Source organism: Phoxinus phoxinus (assembly GCF_949152265.1).
Source record: "Phoxinus phoxinus genome assembly, chromosome: 24".
In the NCBI taxonomy this organism is placed as follows: Eukaryota; Metazoa; Chordata; class Actinopteri; order Cypriniformes; family Leuciscidae; genus Phoxinus; species Phoxinus phoxinus.
In genome coordinates this window covers 25190589-25208821 of record NC_136899.1, presented here as the reverse complement: position 1 = coordinate 25208821, position 18233 = coordinate 25190589, and the positions used below count along the sequence as shown (strand labels likewise).

Genomic DNA, 18233 nt, shown 5'->3' with positions numbered 1-18233 from the left:
CAAAAGTTGAGAGTGCAATGACATCTTATTGGCACTTTACATGCATAACTCAAGATAAACATTCTCCCTCATTTGTTGGCCTTCCATTCCCATGAATGTATCTCGTACTCAGTGGCCACTTGCTCATCCGCCTAAGTTGTTAAATGGGTAGTTTTATCAGACTTGTTATCAGAGTCTGCAAGATGAAACTGTAATAATTTGTTCTTTCTGTCTCCATCTCACAGCGACTCCGGATCTCTGCCTCCATTTGTCTGAAAGAAGTGCTCACAATGCTCTTCACAAGCTGTTTTTGTGGCCTTGTTAAGATTATGATCGTTCCGAGGGATGGAATTCAAAAAGCGAAAAGTGGCCGAGCTTTTACTCTGATCAAGTGATTCCGACAGGCTACAAGAAAAGATCAGAGCTCTTAGAAACACAGAAGTCTGTTGAACAATTGTTCTTTATGTTCTTATTCAAACCTGAGAGTGAATATGTCTGAACAAACACTGTCTTTCTGACAAAGACTTTGAAAATTTGAGTTCTGGTTTAAAGATACACTGGTGTTGGGTTTCAACTTTTGCCCAGATTTCAAATTCGATTACCTACTTCATGACCCCTCCCCGCTACCTTAGCAGACCCTATGGAGCCGAAAACCGAATGCAAGGACATGATAGATCCAAACGCAATTACCCCTGGTGGTTCAGTGATGGACAGCAAGCGGTGTCTAATCGGGGAAAGATTTGAACAGACGGGGTGGAGAGTCGGCCTCTCATGGCACCCGGAGGAGGACGTCCAACCGTCAAACCTTCCTGTGTAATCTAATCCCTGATCACGCGCTTAAATCTCTCATTTCAAAATGCACAATGGACAATGATGGGTAATCACACCATGCGTGGCATAATTCATGCTTAATAAAAGTTTCATTCATATTAATGTGAATCTCTGTTATATCAATTACTTTATTTATTTTATTGGGTCTCTGAGAGCTCATCTTCTGGAAGGTGTCGGTTGTACCCCCGTGCACCCCGCTGTGAGATGAGGCTGTTTGATTGGCAGGTGGATAATGGAATGGTGGAATCGAGGTGAGAATGTCTCCCTGCGTGACCCCTGAAGGAAGCTTGTCGATGAATCAGTTCAGACCACCACGGCGAGGACTATTTTAAGAGAGATATGATATTTACACAGCCCCATGTTAAGCCTACAGAGGGACAATCTCACTTCTTTTGTTTTAATTTCTTTTCATTTCAGGAGGTCATGACACACACAATACCTCTGTCGTATAGAGGAGACAGATGGACGATACCACCCAGGGTGATGGCATTTTGACAAGTGATCACTTTGCAATATCTCAAGTCCTCTGTGTTTCACTTCCTGTTCACTGTCACACTCCTTAAAGGTGAGATTTTTTTTCTGTTGCAGGGAACTATTGGTGGGCAGCTAGTTGTGCAATATTGACAGTATAAAAAACAACAACAGCATATTAATTATGAACTAAAAATTCTAGAGAAAATTTGGTTATTTGTAATTGACCCACTCACGCAGCATGAGCTAAGTGTATACGCTTATAAGACAATTCAGATATATACACAACATAAATAAATATTATAACTGCATCTGCATAAAATGACACAAATGCACAAGAAATACTAAGTTACACGCTAATCAGAATGTTATGAATAAGCTCTTTCTGTATCATCACACTAACACGTCTGAAACAATAAAAAAATTATAACTATAGCAAAAAGACAATATTGTATTACAATAGCGTAAGCATAATGTTATTTTAGCAGTGCAGGTTCTGGCAAGGACCGTTTTGCGTATTTTTGTTCATTTGTGATGTTTAAAAAACTGTTACTTGGTTTAATTTTGCACTTTATCATCTACAATGTTATTTTGTCAACTTAAATTACTCTGCAATTTAAATAATCAATCTGACATGAAGTATTGACTAAATTAAAATATTTTTTGTCAAAAGAGAACAATTATAGTACGAAAAATCTAGATAAACCACTAAAGATATTACGGCCACTTTCCACAGCTCACATCTATCAACGTTTCAGTCATTACATACAGCAGCTTTGTTTATCTGTGACTAAGGTTGATTATGGTGAATATAACTGGCGTGCAGTTCTCCAGTGTTTCCGTAATTACCTCTTCGTGGTAAAGTGTTCTGTGTTTATGTTAAGATAATGAGCGAGAACGTACTCCTTTGGAACAATTTGAGGGATCTGGCCATGTAAATGGAAAAGCACATAAAGCGCCTACATCACACATCTCTGTTAATGCCTGAGAGCTACCAGTACCCACAATTCTCCACAGCAACATGCTCACTCAACAAGGAAAAATAACAAAGATGGTTGGGGGAAAGGCATCTGTGCTCTTCCCCCTTCGGGCCCCTTGCCGTCCCCAAGGCCCCGCTGTCACTCCAGGCTGAAGGCTTTCCTCTCGGGGTGGATGTGCTGGGAGTTCAGGATAGTGCAACAGAGAGGTTTGAAGGTCAGTGAAGGGGGATGGGGAAGGGTCTGTGGGGTGTAGATGGGCTAATTCAATGTGAGAGGACATCAGGATTGGCAATTACATCCTATTAATAGTGTCCACTAATGCAAGTCGTAGAGGCATGTCTACCCCTGAGCCAAAACTTCCGTGACCAGTCGCGTGAAAACAGGAATCGTTTTCTTCATCTCTAACGCTCCTCCTCCACGTGCCCCAGTTCACTCCGCTGCACTCCGCTGTGTCGTTTACTTCTGCTTCCATCCCTTATTCCTCCACTCTTCCAGCAAACATTACTGACCATAGCCCATATCCTTGCGGCCAATGAACACAACCGCCCTCTCTGACGAATAAAGGAAGAGTTCAACCTAACATTTTCTGCCATTATGTAATAATATTTAGAATATAATATTAATTTATCAGTTAATATTCACCTAAAAATTATCATTCCATGGAAGAAAGTCATATGGGTCTGGAACAACTGAGCCGTCTGATATGCTAACAAAGCCTGGGGTGAGGTGTGGACATCTCAACAGGCCATCAATGGTTAGGATGTTTAAAGGCCATGTCAAAGACACATTTATGGTTCATGTATGATAATGCTTGTAGGACAAGCAAAGACGAGTGACACGTGCCCCGTTTCAGGTCATTTGTTCAATGCTTGCATGCATGTCGCAGTTCATAGATGATGACCTATTCATTCGATCCATGACATCTAACACCCTTAAGATATACAGCCAACTCATGCACCATGTGGTTTGAGGTACGTCTTATATCAAGCACTGCCTAGCTAATAAGCTAATAGCATCAAGCATCTTGCTATCAGGTTCTGGGTGGCTGCTATGGTTCCTAGGGTGTTCTGGATGGTTTATATATTGGCCAAAGAAAAAAAAGTCCACCCTGCGAATCTTTATGATATTCATATACACATACAAACCACTTGGGTAACTGCCACAACAAACCACTAACAAACAAAAACAAAACATGCAAAAATGTATAAAAGAAGGACGAATAAAATTAATCCTACAACACCTTTGGACAAGTGGTTTTTAGACCCATTTTTCCCCCCATGCTGCCTCCATTTGCTGGTCATTCATTTAGATGTTTAGTATATCTTGATTTGTGATTTCTCTCTCGCTCTCCTTTGATCACCTCGTCTCTCTCTTCTCCTCTCTTCCTCCCTCTATCTGTTCTGATTTTAATGCTCTTCCAATCAGTGTGTCCATTAAGCGCAGAGCTCATCAGTGCACGTTTACTCACGCATGCAGATGAGCTCCAATTGCAGTGTATTGCAAACGCCTCAGAGACCTCCTTGGGTGAGTGTGTGTGTGTGTGTGTGTGTCATACTGAGATGGAAGAGATGAAAAAGAGAAGGGCTACAGTTAAATGGGCCTTGCGAGACTGCAGATGAGTGTGTATTGCTGCAGAAGTGAATCTGTATGTGTGTGAACAAAAAGACACAATGAGAGAGACAGCAAGAAGTGGAGTTGGATGTCAGTAATCCATACTCTCTTGGCAAGGTGCGTGCATGTGTGTGTGTGTGCACAATCTCCTTAGTGATGGGAGTTTCTGATGGCTCTCAGAGGAGGGGTAGATGTAATGAGAGTGAGAGAGAACATTTCTGTGCTGAGTGAGCGTGTCCGCTGGGGTCCAGACCGGCGTTTCAGTTCTTAATGAACTTTCACAACCCATCCCACTCCCTCGCTTACACAAACACTAAATGCATATTCTTTTTCACCTCTGACTCCTTTGCTATAGTGCTAATTTTACCTCCTTCCACAATTGTAGGTGGGCTTGTTAAGGCTATCTGTAGACAATATTACTATGTCTCCTATTAGGGTTACGGCTTTAAACAACACTATACCCTTAAGTATTAAACCTTGACATGCCACTTGTCCTACACTACAAATTTGCAGATTGTCAAGGAAAACTGCATTATAAGCAACCACATTTATGATTTTCTCTTGGTGGTGGATAAAAAAACTTGCATTGAAGTAGGGTCTTTGGCCAGAATAATCCCTAAAAAATTACCAAATTTGTGACGTTAAAGATGTGAATATAGTTATTTGCAATGCAGATTTTTAATTCCTACATTATGCCAGTCTTTTTTCACTTATGACTTCCCTTAGAATCAGAAATGAATGAAATTCGGCATGTATCCTCAGATGGCCGTGATATCCGTGTGTACCAAGTTTTGTGAACCTTGGATTTTGCATTCACAGGACACAGGCCAATTTAGTTATTATGGGCAACACCTAAAAATGTTAATTAAATGGATTGAATCTGTTATTTAACCACAATTCTTTTGACACATTTTTGTCAAGGTTCTCACCAATTTTCAAGCAAGTTGAATGAAACAGCCAAGACAGACTTCAAAAATGAATCCCATATGTTTCCTGGGATATAAAGAAAAAATAGAACTTATCACAGTGCCACCTTGCGCCAACTCCCAAAATATGGTACACAACCTCTTCTAGAATGAAAATAGAATAATAATAAGAAGAAAAGAAAATGAAAATCACCATAAACAAAAGAGTGTTCCAAGAGAAGGGGTTCTGAAAGCTGCCAGCAGCGTGTGATGACGCACAGCTGAAGCTAATTCTGTCGCATCACTAAAGCTGTAAATCCAAAAGAGCTCCTCTCCTTCGGGGTATCCAGTCTACTAAGCATGGAGCAGGTGTTCTCAAGGTCTCAACTCGACATGAGGCTGAACAGCCTGAGCATGATGAGCACACCACAACCCTGGCTGATCTCCAACAACGTTCAACATCATAGCATGTGTACACTTCAGCTCTAAAGCTGACATGCGATGAATAGTGGACGTGCTTAGGGAAGTTGGAGTTGAATCAACAGCTAGCATTGATTGTTGAGGAAACTTCAGAAAAGTGCTACGGTATGGCAATTTGTTTAATAAACACTTTTTGTTATACTGGTTGAACCTCTATTCACATCCTAATAGCAATAAATAATAGAAGTGGTCTAAATATTAAAGTTTTTTTATTTATTTATATATGTTTGTCCATTCATTGCATTCGGTCTGAATGGAATGATACGACGCAATGTCCTACCTGCCTAACAATATTTGTATTTTCAAAGCTCATAGCTCAAAGATCTAATGCTTCCAAAGCTAGCTTGCTATTGCTAGCCTCTCCGAAAATTACCTACCCTACCTTTCAGTATTTTATTTAATTTGTCCGCTACAAATGACGTCTACAACAGTATTCCACACTCTCTAGACCTACAATGCCCATTATTCTCAGACATACTATTACTTTTATAACACGTCTGCACAAAAATGTCCCCTAATAATTGTATTTGTCAGTAAATTAATGAAAAAAAAGGAAAAGTAATGCACATATCTATTTTGTAAATGCATGTTACAGAATTGTGAATGATTCATCCATGAATGGTCTGATGCAGTACGCCAAAATGATCCAATCAGTTAGTCCACTTAAACCCCAGCCCTCTACATTCGACTGCAAGCTTGAATTCATTTCTGAATACAATTCCCAATGTCTCAAAATCCAATCAATAACCGATGAATTGAACCAAGTCTATACTCAATAAATCCGGTATTTCGCCATACAGCAGGAAAGATCTGTCTGTATGTCCACTTTATTGGGACTTTAAAAAGCAACTAAGACATTATTGTGAAAATATAACAAGTAATGAAAGATGTACATATCACACGTTAATCATAACATACACTACTAACAACTACTATCACTATACTATTAATAATAGTAAACAATTTAAACAATAATAGTGTATAGTAATAGTGTATACTAGTGATATACAGTGATAGTAATTGTAATCGACACTACTATAAACTGCTCCAACACCCACTCCTAAACACTGATTAGAATGAATGCTGACGTCCTCACACTCATAGTTCTAATTAATTAATCAAATTCAGCTCAAAACATACTGTAGGCCACAACCTAACATGTGATTATGGCTTAGTAATTGTCCATCACCTTTATTCTACAGGACAACATAGCGGTGGAGTGGTGGAGCACAAATCAGCAGGGCACTAAAACCAACCCTTTAGTGCTCCTGAAACATGACCTGGAAACACTTGTCGTTTTTATTGTTCATTACGGCACAGCATGCAACGTACTACGCTAACTAATCCCATTACGCTAATCCACCTCAAAACAACTTATTGTGCAGATAAGAGTGTGTATAATTTATGCAGGATTCAAATGAGCACCAAATCAGAATAATTAATGGAGGCCCCGGCTTAATTAGCCTAGCATTGGGAAACGCTTACGTTCTCAACAAAATGGATGTGCGACCCGCTATTTCAAAGAGCCCAGAGGGGCGGGAGACCAGGAAAGCACCTTTTTATGCTAGCAGCACCCAAACGCATTTTATCTGTACCTGTCTCCTCCCTCCGGAGGAGATTTGCGTGGAGAAGCCGAGTAAATGTTAATCCTCCATATGAATGTGTTTTCGAAATTAACCGATTCCACATTTGCTTCAAACTCTTTGTAGTCTGAAGTTGGTGGGGAAATTTAGCAAATCAGTCACAGTTGGGGTGACATTTAACTAGGCGACAAAGCTGTTTATGGGAACACAAAGCAACACAGGGAAGTGAGTAGCACTGCCTTGTGTTTATTTCAGAAAAGTTTCCAATCCAGCAATTGCCAATGATAAATTTGGTAATCTATGCACTGATGAATAAAACATTCCCTTATTAAACATAACCTCCATTGAAACTGCCCCAGGCCTCAGTGAATGATAGCGAGACTGAGGGTCAAGGTAAGGTCTTCTTATTAGTACCAGGGAGTCCCACATACTCGACACGTTATGCTAACGCTAGTTAAATAAAGTGAATTGAGCACCTAAGGCTGTTCACCCTACCTGAACATGTCGCCCAGGCCCTTCAGCACGCCTTTCTTGGCTTTGTTCTTGTCTTTCTTGTCCTTCCCTCCACGCTCCTTCTTGTCATCTTTGGTGCGTCCTCCATTCATGTGTTTCTCTGTGTTGGAGGGTGGGAGGGTGAGGTCTGTGGCTGTGGAAATGGAGTCACGGCCAGACCGAGAGCTTTCCTCCGTGTCTTCTTCCACTGAGATGGTGGAGAAAGTGGGAGAGAGATGTATAAACAGACAGACAAAAAGACGAATGTCTAAATCAGACTATGCAAGTCCCTGTAAGCTCTGGAGACACAGGCTTGGGTTTGCCAAATAACACATTTCCACCAAAAACGACACACATAGCAACCACTTAAAACTTAGCAAAACCCAAAAACATAACCCATGACACTTAAGCAACCACATAGCAATGCCCTAGCAACTTGCTGGTTAGCCCTCCTAATTATTATTTATTGATAAAATCAAATAAAACATACACATTTGTTTTTGTCTGGCAAGTATTACTGACATTTTCAAGAAAAAAAAGGGAAAAAAAGAGAACAAATGCGGGCTAATGTAGTGTCTCAATGCAGAAACCCTAAATGGTCCGACTTCTTTAAACATTGGCTTAATGAAACATCTTAATGAGACCTCGTCTGCAAGTCCAATCATATCTAACAGAGACTCATGAGCATCTCATCTTGCCTGAATCTCTTTTCATTTTATTCCTTAGCTGAGTTTTACCTCAGAGGTTATTCAATCTAAAAGAACCCCATTATCTTTTTGCCTCTAAAGGGTCACATCTTCCCACCACATCTGGCCATCTGAACAGTGGTTATCCAGGAGCAATGCAGGGAGCCTATTAGCGTTGTTCCTCACTGAGCCAATACAACTAACAGAGAACGTGATCTCAGAAGTTCAAAAGGCTAAAGTGCACCAGAAGAGGTCCATCTGCTGTCCACCTCACCATTCTGCACATGGTATCTGAGTAACACAGTCACTTTCAACTACTTTTTTTTCACCAACGGTTTCTGTATAAGTTTCTTCTGCTGAAGTCGAGGTCTAGACATCATGCAGTCAGAATATAAAACGTTACAAGAGATGGAGTTTGACTGCGTGCTTTTGTTGTATGAAAAAAACATCTCTTTTTGTATTATATGGAAGTCATAGAGGTTTGCTGATCATTACAGAAAGAATTGCTTTGCTAACAGATTTATTTTGCTTCACGTCACCACACTATTACGATGTTTACTTGGAAGACAAAGAGTCCAGCTCTTCTAATGGACCAGATGAAGGTTGGTGGTATTCTCACAGCACTCTTAACATTTGATAGCCCATGAATTTTGTAACGCTAATTTTATGGATTCCAGTCAATGGGATGATGTATTTCATTGATCATATATTAATGCAAGTAGGTTTGGAGAAGCGGGAGAATCTCTGTGGGAACATTTTATTTTTGAAGTATCGTTTGCAATGCTAATTCATTTCCTACCACCTATCTTGGTGATACGTTGCATATCAGTATAATCATAAGGGACCGCAGCTGGCTGACATCGCTCATTTCCATTTCTGCACCCGTCTGATTACAGCTACTGTCTCCATTCCTGATGGTCTGGATGTGATTAATTTGTCACTAATTGTAAGTTTAAAAACGCTCGGAAAGCAGGAAAAAAATTAGGGGGCACTAAAAGCAAAGTGCTTTTGAATAGAGCGACGTAATGGCGGAGACACGATGCTGGAGACAGATGCCTGTGTGATTAGAGCTTATTAATACCCAACAAATTTCTGACGTGAGTGAGAACTTTGATGGCTACAAGAAAGGCCCTCATGAAAGCGAGAGACCATCATGGATATTTCTGTGCTCGTGACTCGGGGGAGAGGGTGTGCACTCGTTCCTTGGGGTTTATTCACTCGCGCATGTCGCTATCTGTGTTTTCTGACATTCTGCCATCTACTGAAATTATATCCAAAAGGATTAGCGCAAGACAAGGATAGTGTGTATAGTGTGAGTTATTCTCTTAGAATAAAATGTTCAGTGGGGTTCTATATAGAACTCTAGAGTTCTTGATTCAATTTTAAAGAACCCTTAATGCTAAAAATGTTCTGTTAAAGGAGAAATGTCTTAAATAATTGCATAATACTTTCATGTTTAACTGGTTATTTCGATTTTATTTTTTTAGTAATAAAGTATGTTGATGAGGTACGTAATTTATTTTTAAAAAATGACAAATAAAACTAGGTTACACTTTATTTCGATAGTTCACTTAAGACATTCTACTATGTAACTACATGCCAACTAACTCTCATTAGTAGACTGTTGGGTTAGGGTTCGGGTTAGTAGAATAAGTTAACATGTACTTGTAAATTAACTTATATTCAGTATAATGTCTGTTGAGGAGCATCAGAATAAAGTATTAGCAGATATTAATCTGACAGTCTAATACTCTGATGAGAGTTAGTTGATATGTAGTTGCAAAGTTACTTATAGTTAGTTGAATGTCTAAAATGGACTATTGAAATAAAGTGTTACCTAAACCTAAATACATAAAATGATCACATGATGGGAACCCCTAAAAGGTTCAATATATGAAGTGACTGACATAACCCTTTAAGATTCTATACAGTTTGATTTTATATAATTTTCATCACTTTTTTTTCAGAATTGCTAGATATAAACTCATAATTGCGTGTTATAAAGTAAGAAGTGCGAGATATAAACTTTATATAACTCGCGATTGCGAGTTTATATCTCATAATTCTGAGAAAAGATGTCAGATATGTGAGATATAAACATGCAATTGCGAGTTATATAAAGTCCAATTCTAAGGAAAAAAGGGTATTTTCTTCATATAACACACGATTGTGACTTTATATCGTGCAATTCTGACCTTTTTCTTGCCATTGCGAGTTTACATCTTGCAATTCTGAGAAAAAAAGTCACAATTACCTTTTTTTATTTTTTATTGTGTGGCGGAAACAAGAGTCCATAAGATGGCTTTAAACAACGTTTCTGGCCTAAAAAATGTCTGGCCTTCAGAAAGATGCAATCTCAGGACACGAAATGGAAAAGAATGCAGGAAAGTATGAATTCGACAGGACAGCATTTATAAACATCCTCATTAACTTGAAAAAGAAGATTCACAGTCAATACAGCAGCGTCTCCACAGATCAATAGCGTTTTCATTAAAACGGTTATCACAGTAAGTTACGGTTCTGCTAATTGTTGACTGAAATGTAAAAAGAAACGAATTAGGGGAATTAACGGCACATTTCAGCTACACAAGACCGAGTGGTAAATGTTTTGACACCGCAATCAAAAGGCGTCATTAGTCGTCTCCTTTTGACGTGCCACGGTATTCATTTCTTCTTTAGAACGCCGATCACTTCTAATGGAGTCTTGAAATTACCACTCTGGCTGAAAACCCGGTGGGAAAAAGAGCCGAGCACATTTAAGTCTGATATAAAAAAATATATAAAAAAAACATAAAACACCAGGAAACACAGCCCAACTCATTTTCTCGGCTGGATATCTCCCAGTGACACATTTTTCCTCGGGTGATGCCAAATTCACATTTTATGTAAATAAAAGTGTCTGTGTGGAAAGAAAAAGCCTCCCCTTATCTGTCAACTTTTGACTATTAACCTCGGTGACAGGCACAGGCAGGTTCCTCTTATCTAAATTGAAAAACAGAGTTATTTGAATATCGGAAAGGGAGAAATGCAATATGCTTCTACCGTGGAATCTCACGCATTTGCCCTCTATTGCTCCACGGAAGAGATAAGACCGTATTTAGCCCAATGTGGACACAGCTTACAAGAACAAAGTGACTGAGGCAAATAATTTGACTCTTTTGAAAAAAAAAAAAAAAAATCTGCTTGCTTTTAATGGAATCTTTTAATGGAGAACAAAGGGATGGCGTGATTTCTTCCCCCTGGCAGGTGTTATTAACTAAACAGAAGCGTCGGACAGAATTCATAAAATCATCCGAACCCTAGGAACTAACACTGTGTATTATTGCACTCAGATCTCAGATGTGAAAGTATGCATGTTTTATCACTTAAAGTCTCAAATTTGTAATTTGATTCCTTACTTATTATGCCAAAAACATAACACCTTCAGTGCAGAAAACTGTGGCATAAAAACTTTTTAACAGGTTAATAAATGAAACAATCTAAAATATGAAAAGAACACAAATCGCTGCTGCAAGCAATCAATGAACCGTATGAACCCAAACGCATTTAGTAAATCATTGAGTCTGCGCGCATTCAGAAATATCCCTTTAAAACCCAGGTCCCGTTAGAGAAAAATGCCCAGCGTGGATGTCTGGAAATTCATTTGGTCATGGGTGAAATGAATAGTGAAGCTTGTACACATGCTTATTGGCTGTTTATTTCCCTCCGAGTCTTTGAGGGAAGGCCTGACCTACTTACAGAGAGAGGAGGGATCTCTTCTGCTAGTCTAATCTTTAGAATAGCACAAGACGTCCCCGCGAGACCCGCTGCCGTGTTTCTCCACTGAGTGCCGTCTACAAAGGCAAACCAAATTGGTGGGTGACTCGTAATATTCTGGGCCAGTCATTGTGTGAGACAACTGATGAAATTGGCATTGATATTGTGTCAGATCGCCTTCACTGTGTCTGTGCAATTATGGTAATAGCTGTGATTACATGAGTTGCCATTTTCAATATAAAGAGAAAAGAGGTTAAGAAAGTAGTAGACGATACACTGGCTGGACTACATCATGATGATCAGACTAGACTGTTCAATTTACATACACATCTTCTTATTTTCCTTTTCATTATTATTTTGTGATCCTAGTTGTATCTAAAAAACTGTTTTGAAAGAATATTTGTTGGCCACAACATGCCAGTTTTCCTTAGTCAAATCAACCTTATAATTGGAGCAGACTGCATGTTAAATAATAACATTATATATATAACTTGTGAATTTGTATCTTTAACTACACCTTGTCAACCAGTCAGTAAATAGACTAATGTAAGTCTCACAGTGATCACAGTAATGATTCCTGGTACATTTTGAGTTGAATGATTGATTGATTGATTGATTGATTGATTGATTCACTGAAATGATTCATTGAATGATTCACTGAGTGGTTTTGATTCAAACTGCCGAAGCAAAAGCAAATTTGAAGATGCATCATGATTTATTTTGACTGACTCATTAATAAGGATCATTTGTTCATGAATATGGACATCTTGGCTCATGCTATGTTTGTGGTCGCATGCAGGAATCACTGGCTACTCCTGTTATCAGACAGGTTTCCTATTTTCATCTGGCCCAATCAGGCGATGGTGGGCGGAGTTAGTTTAAATAGCCTCTGCCAACGAGGCGGGGTTTCTGCATTTGATGTAAATAGACACTCTGTTAAAAGTTGTGTGCTTCTAATCGCTGCTAGGGCGTTGCTAGGGTATTTTAGCTGGTCGCTAGGGTGATCTTGGCAGTTACCGAATTGGACTATCATATTCTATTCTCTAGATATCTCCTTTATTCATTTTTTTTTATATTTTAGCATTAAAAGAGGCCTGCAGCTGCACAGCACCGATACTTACACGTCTCCATACCCTCGTCATCTTCATCGGGGTTGACTATGGTCACACCTGGCTTGTCGTATGATTTGTCGATGGCCGCCCGGAAGCTCTCGTTGCAACCCCTTCCCCTGATGATCCTGGGACGAGGCCTGTGGAACGGGACGTCCCCGTTGAGCGTCACCTCTGCAACAGCTGTCTGGAGGCTCTCCAAGGAACTGGACTTCTTCAAACCCAACGACGGTCCCACATCTCGCGTGGAGTTGCCTTAGGGTGGAGAAAGAGTAAAAACATGCCAGAAAGAGAAGAGAGAACACTCACTTTTTTCCTCAATATATCCTTCTCTCCTAATTCATTTCTATCATTTACATTCCTTGCTAAAGACAAATGTGCATACTGGGGTCGTGTTTATCTGCAGATGGAGGGAGAAAAAGTGTGCTAAAATAATAAGGAATATAAATGGCTCCACTGGATGCGAAGTGAGGTGTCAGACAGATTATCCGTCTCACGAGGCAGAAAAACGTCACATTTTTTACTCTTGAGGTCATTTTTGCTTCTTTCCCCCAATGTGTGTGTGTGTATGTGCAAGATGATACGAGGGAAAGAGAAAGCGAGAGCGCATAACTCCTTCCTGTAGTTTAAGGCACTGATGGATGGGCTGAATATGAGCCCCATTATCTCCGCTGTGTGGTCGTGGGAGGAGGAGGAGAACAAGAGGGAGGAAGAGCAACAGCCTGTAGACTAAACACGCGAGACTTGGCGAGTCCTATCCCAAACTCCCTCAACTCGCCTGCTTAATGACCTTTTCACACATTAATCCACTTGTTCCTCGTTAAGGGTCCCTCACAAAGACACAGTAGACCCACACTTCAAACACGCGCCAGTGCGGAGACAACATTAATCCTGCTTATGAAATCCTGTAGAGGAAGAATTCTGGAAAATAACTCAATGAACGCGAATGGGCTCGGCCGCTCGGGTCAGGGATTTGCATGTGTGTGCGCCGCGTACACAGTTAACACTAAATGTGAGGAAAAAGTGGCTTTGGAGAATAACAAAATGTCTCTTATATGAAAGTTCAATGTAATATGGTCTCAATGGAATTGTAAAAACAGTCCGTATATGCTTTATTCAATAATACAATAGATCTCTTCTGTAGAATTACATGCATTATTGTGTACATTTTTTCAGGTTTCTTTGATGAACAAAAAGTTGAACAGCATTTATTGGAAATATAAATCTTTTGTAACATTATACAAGTCTTGACTGTCTCTTTTGATCAATTTAAGTAATTAATTACTTGCAGTCTATAAACATACAATACGTACAGAGATCATTTAGGATCCTGTGTACTTCTGAATCAGTGAAGTGTGTGTGTAATTGTGCAAACCCTATGGAACAGACTCGGGAACAGTTGCCAAGTACTAAAAATGATCGAAGCCACCTGCATGATTGGATAAAGCAGTGTGTGTAGCTCTAACAATAAAGCTTGATAACTGCCAGTACACACACGACGGCTTCTACACACACACACCATCGTTTCAGTGATGTATGATTCCTAAAAACTCTAGATGATGCATGAATGCGAGTCCAGCTGTGTGCATCTCATTGAAATGTATAGCGCAACAGGGCAGTGTGTGTGTGTGTGTGTGTGTGTGTGTGTGTGTGTGTGTGTGTGCGCGCGTTTAAACACAATTAGCATGCAAATGATAAATAAACAAACGTTAACCGACAGTAACGCTGCTGTTCTCGTGAGCGTAGCCATTTCTGTTCGCTGGCGTTTCTCACTGGAAGATCTCCGCGTCAGATATTGATGGGAGATGTGTTGGCTGTGAAGCTCAAACTACAGCCCTTAACTCTGTTTGTTTTCCCGTCCTCCGTTTGCACAGCTATGATTATGTTTCTGACGGCCACTGTTCTGTTTAGCTCTGGCTGATCGTTCTGTCAGCGCACGCCTCACACACAAGTGCCCACAATGAAGAAAAGACTATTTTAAAAACGTAGTAAATACAACACGTGCCAAGTTCTTAGAAATGTTGGTTTCATATATGGCTCAAGAACAGTTTCCATTTAATGACTTCTAAAACGTCTTGTGGTGTAACCATCAAGTATAAAGCAATAATAATAACTTGACTGCAAATTTTTCAAAGAGGTTTTTAAATTTACACTGACATTCAAAAGTTTGGGATGGGTACGATTTTTAATGTTTTTAAACGTCTCTTATGCTCATTAAGGCTGTATTTATTTGATTAAACATACAAACAAACAAACAAACAAACTGTAATGTTGTTAAATATTCAGAGTTGAACCTGAAATCTGAACCGGTCTGACTAGACCAATAGAAAAAAATATTATTTTAAAAATATAATATTTTTAAAAGCCTAATAAATGTTAAAATCGATAGATTTCTATTAACTGTAATGCTGAATGGGTATCATTTATGGCTATAAATAAATCTTAAAGAGACATCAGTGTTGGAATTGGTAATTCCGGCCTTCTTTCATAAAAAATAAAATGCCATTAAACAAATATTTAAAATATAAGTGACTCTTTTTATGTTGTTTCTACATTAATTTGGAGATTAATTATGAAATTATTACAATATAAAAATATGTTAAAAACATTATGTGCGATTAATCTGATTTTAATTACAGAAAAATGTGTGATTAACTAGTTATTTTTTTAACCGATTGACAGCACTAAAATCACATTCTACTGGGGGAACTTGGAGTTTGAAGATCCACACGTACAGTGTTTAAAACATCACTGTTCATGCGGAGCACGAACCGAAAGACCTGTATTGAATATTTTGTAAACGTATAGATTAAGCAATACAAAATTTGACCCATATCGAGATTCAAAATGCAAACAGAATTGCACTACTTCTGTCGAGCTGCGATCTGTGGCACGGGTTCAGGCACATTCAGCTTCTCGAGCACTTCTTGGAACTGACGTTTGCTTTCTCATCAGACCTTGAAAACTGGGGCTGGATATATATACATCCATACGGCATGTGGTGGCACTCTGTGTAAACATGGCCGCCTTCAATCTCTCTCATTCCTCTCAGACGATGCGTTAAGGTGGACCCGATGGTTTGGTCCTTCTCCTAAACACATCTTCCCTCCGTCTACACTGAGATTCCTGACTCGCCTTCAGAGCTAAATGGAGCATATCCGCCGGGCGCTGGGAGGAAAGACATGAAGCAAAACAGAGATTAGCGAAGCAAAATAAACCTCCAACACAGTACGAAAACAATTAGAAATCTATTACAGAAGCTGCTCTTGAAAGACGGACGTTTTAAACATGTACGAGGAGCGATTACAGGTGTTCGAGGTGTAGGGATCCAGAGCCGAGCCGCCACTGTTATCATTCTTTCACAACCAGCCGCTTCTGAACCACGGCTCCTTTAAAACACTCTTGATCCTTTAACCAAGCAAACCTGCGCTGAGGAACATACTGATTAAACTCGCTAGTGCCAAAACTGGCCAATTAGGACAAAGAACTGCACAATCCTGAGCTGGCGACAGACTCGGCTTCTAGATATTCATGGGATTTTTCATTAGCAGGAACAGTACGCCGCTGCAAACACCGGTGCTTGGGTTGTTAGGAACATGACGGATGAGTTTAAGACGAGGTTGGATGCGCCACAGGCTTTTCAGACCGTTTGCAGGGGCTTTTCTGTTCGAACGCTTGGAAATGAGCAGATCCGGCCTGTGTTTGTCAGTGTGAGATTTCTAAGTTTTAATTGTTTTTAATTCTGCCATAATTTACCGTTGTTCCAAAACTGAGTGGTTGTTTCTTTTGTGGAGCACAAACTTTGAATTTTTCATATTAATGACTAATTAAAGACTGCATTTGTTAAGCTCAAAAATAAAAACAAAGCACCAATGATTACTAAAATAACTTGATATAACAATAATTGTAATATATTAATTTAATAGCATTCATATGCTGATATATTAATATATTAAGAACAATAAATAAACTAAGACAATGAATAGTTAAAAAAAACTAAAATATATAAAGATAACGAATAAAATATAACAATATAGTTGTAGTACCATGGTCAGTTTTTAAAAATATAAAAATAAAAGGAAATGAGGACAGGGCCTGTTAAGCTTAAAAAAATAATATAAAAATAATATTAGTAGGCTATACGAGTATTATAACCCTAATATAACATTAATATAAAACTAACTGAGATCAAATTAATTAGGACTGAGTATTTAAAAAAAAAAAAAAAAACATGAAAGCACCATAAAAATTATTAAAATAACTTAATATAAAAATAATAAAAGAATAAGTATAATATAAATATTAAATAACAGGCAATAAATGAGGACTTGGTGCAAAAATACACCATAAAAGTACGATAAGAATAGTTCAAATAACGTGATATAAAAAAAATTAAAAGTACCGTACAATACTAATATAAAAATAATTTTGTGAAAATGAATGAGGGCCTGTCAAGCTCCAAAAAGCATAATAAAAGTGATCCACATGACTTTTGTAAAATGTTCCAAGTTTTCTTGAATCAATTATTTTCATTAGTTTTGACCAGGGAACAGATTAAAATGTCCGGTTATGCAGTCATGCAGGACGACAACACGAGAACAGTTCCCCAGAAGCATATTGTATCTGTGTGGGGGGGTCTGTCTCTTATTATTAATAGAAATGAAAAAGGAAAGAATCCAATCCGCCTGGCACGCATATGAACTAATATCGCGTCCCATATGCTGGAGAAGCCTCTTTAATCAACATGCTTCAAATAGCATGTGAACATGCAGCTTTCAGAGCTTACACACAAATCTGCAACACTGAAGAGCAGAAGCCGAACACAAAGGGATCGAGCAGATAAAGCCGCTTCGGGGAACACAAGTGACATCTGCATCACTCTGGATCCTGGAATAATCAAACTGGGTTTCTGTGCATGGCATTGTATCGCCTCCGTGCAGAACACGTCAAGGGATGGAAAGCTCATAATTGCGCTTTTTGATTTTTTACCAGGCAGGTTTTTGACATGCAACCCTCAATGGATCAAACCACTCTGATTCTTATCACACACCGCATACACTGCTTTTATTGTCATCCTCCTGCTGAATGTTTTCCTGCTATTTTCTCATCTGGGTGTGAAGAGAAAGAAGAGCAGTGATCGTAATACCATGGTACTGACATATTCATGTAGAGCACCAAAAATTACCATGGTACTATCATGCCATGGTATTCTTATGTGATGTTAATACAATGGTAAATAATTTCAGTGTCATAGTATATAACCCTTAAAGGAAAAATAAAAAAAATGCTGTGGTTTTACCATAGTATGGGCCCTATTATAACTCTCTGAAACTCAAGTATCAAACGTGAA

General features: G+C 39.0%; 2 protein-coding genes across 2 annotated transcripts in view; both read right to left on the bottom strand.

The window, feature by feature from the left end:
• The window catches only part of LOC306992726 (partitioning defective 3 homolog), a 128624-nt gene extending 116799 nt beyond the window's left edge, over positions 1–11825 (bottom strand). Inside the window, exons 1-2 of the mRNA XM_079601882.1 lie at positions 11757–11825; positions 7336–7540 (exon numbers count right to left, since the gene is read on the bottom strand). Coding sequence (XP_079458008.1) covers positions 7336–7445 — 110 coding nt within the window. The 5' untranslated portion in view covers positions 7446–7540; positions 11757–11825. The remainder of the gene's footprint in view (positions 1–7335; positions 7541–11756) is intronic.
• Positions 11826–15920: 4095 nt separating this feature from the next.
• Positions 15921–18233, bottom strand: part of LOC306993027 (partitioning defective 3 homolog) — a gene marked incomplete at its 5' end in the record, with an annotated part of 169959 nt that continues 167646 nt past the window's right edge. Inside the window, one exon of the mRNA XM_079602458.1 lies at positions 15921–16051. The remainder of the gene's footprint in view (positions 16052–18233) is intronic.